Consider the following 1,639-nt stretch of genomic DNA (forward strand, 5'->3'; position numbering starts at 1 on the left):
GCAGCTGGATCCAGCCCGTGCCCTACCGCCTGGAGCTGGATCAAAAGGTGCGGGCCGCCACTCCCCTCTTCCCCCTCCCGAGGCACGGGGCCTCTTGGAGGAGTTAGCGACACGGGGTGGTCCCACTTCCGGAGGACGACCCCCGAGCGGGCAGTAGGCCCAGGAGGGGAGGGCGGTAGGGGCGCCGCCGACATTCACCGAGAGGCTGAACTGTGCCAGCTGTTGGGGCCCGCTCGTGTCATTCGCCCGTCACCCCGGGAGGCGGGGCTGTCCCCCCAGTTACACAGAAGGAAAGGGAGGCCCCACAGCGGGTAGGTGCACGTGCAGTGGGATTCGCACTGGGACCCCGAGACTCCAGAAGGTCCGAGAAAATGTGGGCCAGCTGGAGTCGGTGAAGAAGGGAAAGGAAACGTTAGCTGGGGCGGGAACGGGAGTGAAGGGGGAGTGTCCGAACACACTAGTGATTCTCACAGGAGGCCTTCACGCGTCTCGGATGGAAAAGATCGCAGCAAGGGACCGCTTCCGCCCCGCTTCCGCCTGGCGCGTATCCCGGAAGCCAGCGCTCAGAGAAAGGGAGGCTTTGGGATGGATGGTTGTGGAAAGCTCGGTGGGGGATGAAAGAGAAGCAGGTTTAACCAGTTTGGCTCCTGACTTCTGTCAAGGATAACAAACGATCTTTTAATGGAAAAGAGGAGCTCAAGATAAACAGGGAATTTAAGCTCACGGTGAATGAAAAGTTGGGTTGTTTACTTCTTAATATTGAGTTGTAATTGATGTATTCTGGCTATAGGTCCTTAATCACATATAGGATGTGTGCAGATATTTTCTGCCAGTTTGTGGCTTTTTAAAAATTAACAGTATTTTGCTGTATTAACAGTATGCGTTCTTAAATTGAATAAGTTACCAGTCATAAATTGCTGAATAAAACTTGATATCACAAATTGGGAACTCTTTTTCAGATTTCATCAGCTGCTTGTGGCTATGGATTCACATTGCTCTCCTCGAAAACCAAGGATGTCACGAAAGTTTGGGGTATGGGCCTCAACAAAGATTCTCAGCTTGGATTTCACAGGAGCCGGAAAGATAAAAGTGAGCGTTCTCACCTTGGCTTCTTTCTGCTGTAACTAGTCTGAGAGCTCCCTTTGGATTTTCGTGTGTATCTATATATATCTTCTATATATATAAAAGGCTAATATGCTAAGTGTCCCTCTGAGTCTGACTGGTCGCTATGACATGCACTGACCACCAGGGGGCAGATGCTATGACTCGCACTGGCCATTTACAAAGAAACAGCACCGTGGACCTGGTCCTGACAAAGCAACACTTGGCTTCCCCCCAGTGGGACACAGGCCCCAACACCACCCTGGAGTGACAGCCCACCAAATCACAGCCGACGCTGCCAAGACCCCATGGCACAAAATTCGGCCCACAGCTCAGCCCAGCCCAAAACGGTGGCTGTGGGCGTTGGGTAATGACGTCACGTAGCAACGTCTGGCTTCCTCTCCCTAGCAACGACTAGCCTCCTTGGAGTTTCTTCAGCCCAGGAACACGACTTGCTTTATAGCCAGGTGCAAACATTTTACACTTTAACCAAATGTCTGTGAAGCATTTTCCCATGCCTCATCTCATTTGATCCTCA

At 52.0% G+C, this 1,639-nt stretch overlaps 1 protein-coding gene across 1 annotated transcript in view; it reads left to right on the plus strand.

Annotated features, from left to right (window-relative positions):
* WBSCR16 (Williams-Beuren syndrome chromosome region 16) overlaps window positions 1–1,639 on the plus strand; it is a 29,199-nt gene that overhangs the window by 3,450 nt on the left and 24,110 nt on the right. The window contains exons 2-3 of the mRNA XM_005877243.2: window positions 5–47; window positions 960–1,089. Of these exons, the coding sequence (XP_005877305.1) occupies window positions 5–47; window positions 960–1,089 (173 nt within the window). The remainder of the gene's footprint in view (window positions 1–4; window positions 48–959; window positions 1,090–1,639) is intronic.

Source organism: Myotis brandtii, unplaced genomic scaffold (genome assembly GCF_000412655.1).
Source record: "Myotis brandtii unplaced genomic scaffold, ASM41265v1 scaffold510, whole genome shotgun sequence".
NCBI classification, from domain to species: Eukaryota; Metazoa; Chordata; class Mammalia; order Chiroptera; family Vespertilionidae; genus Myotis; species Myotis brandtii.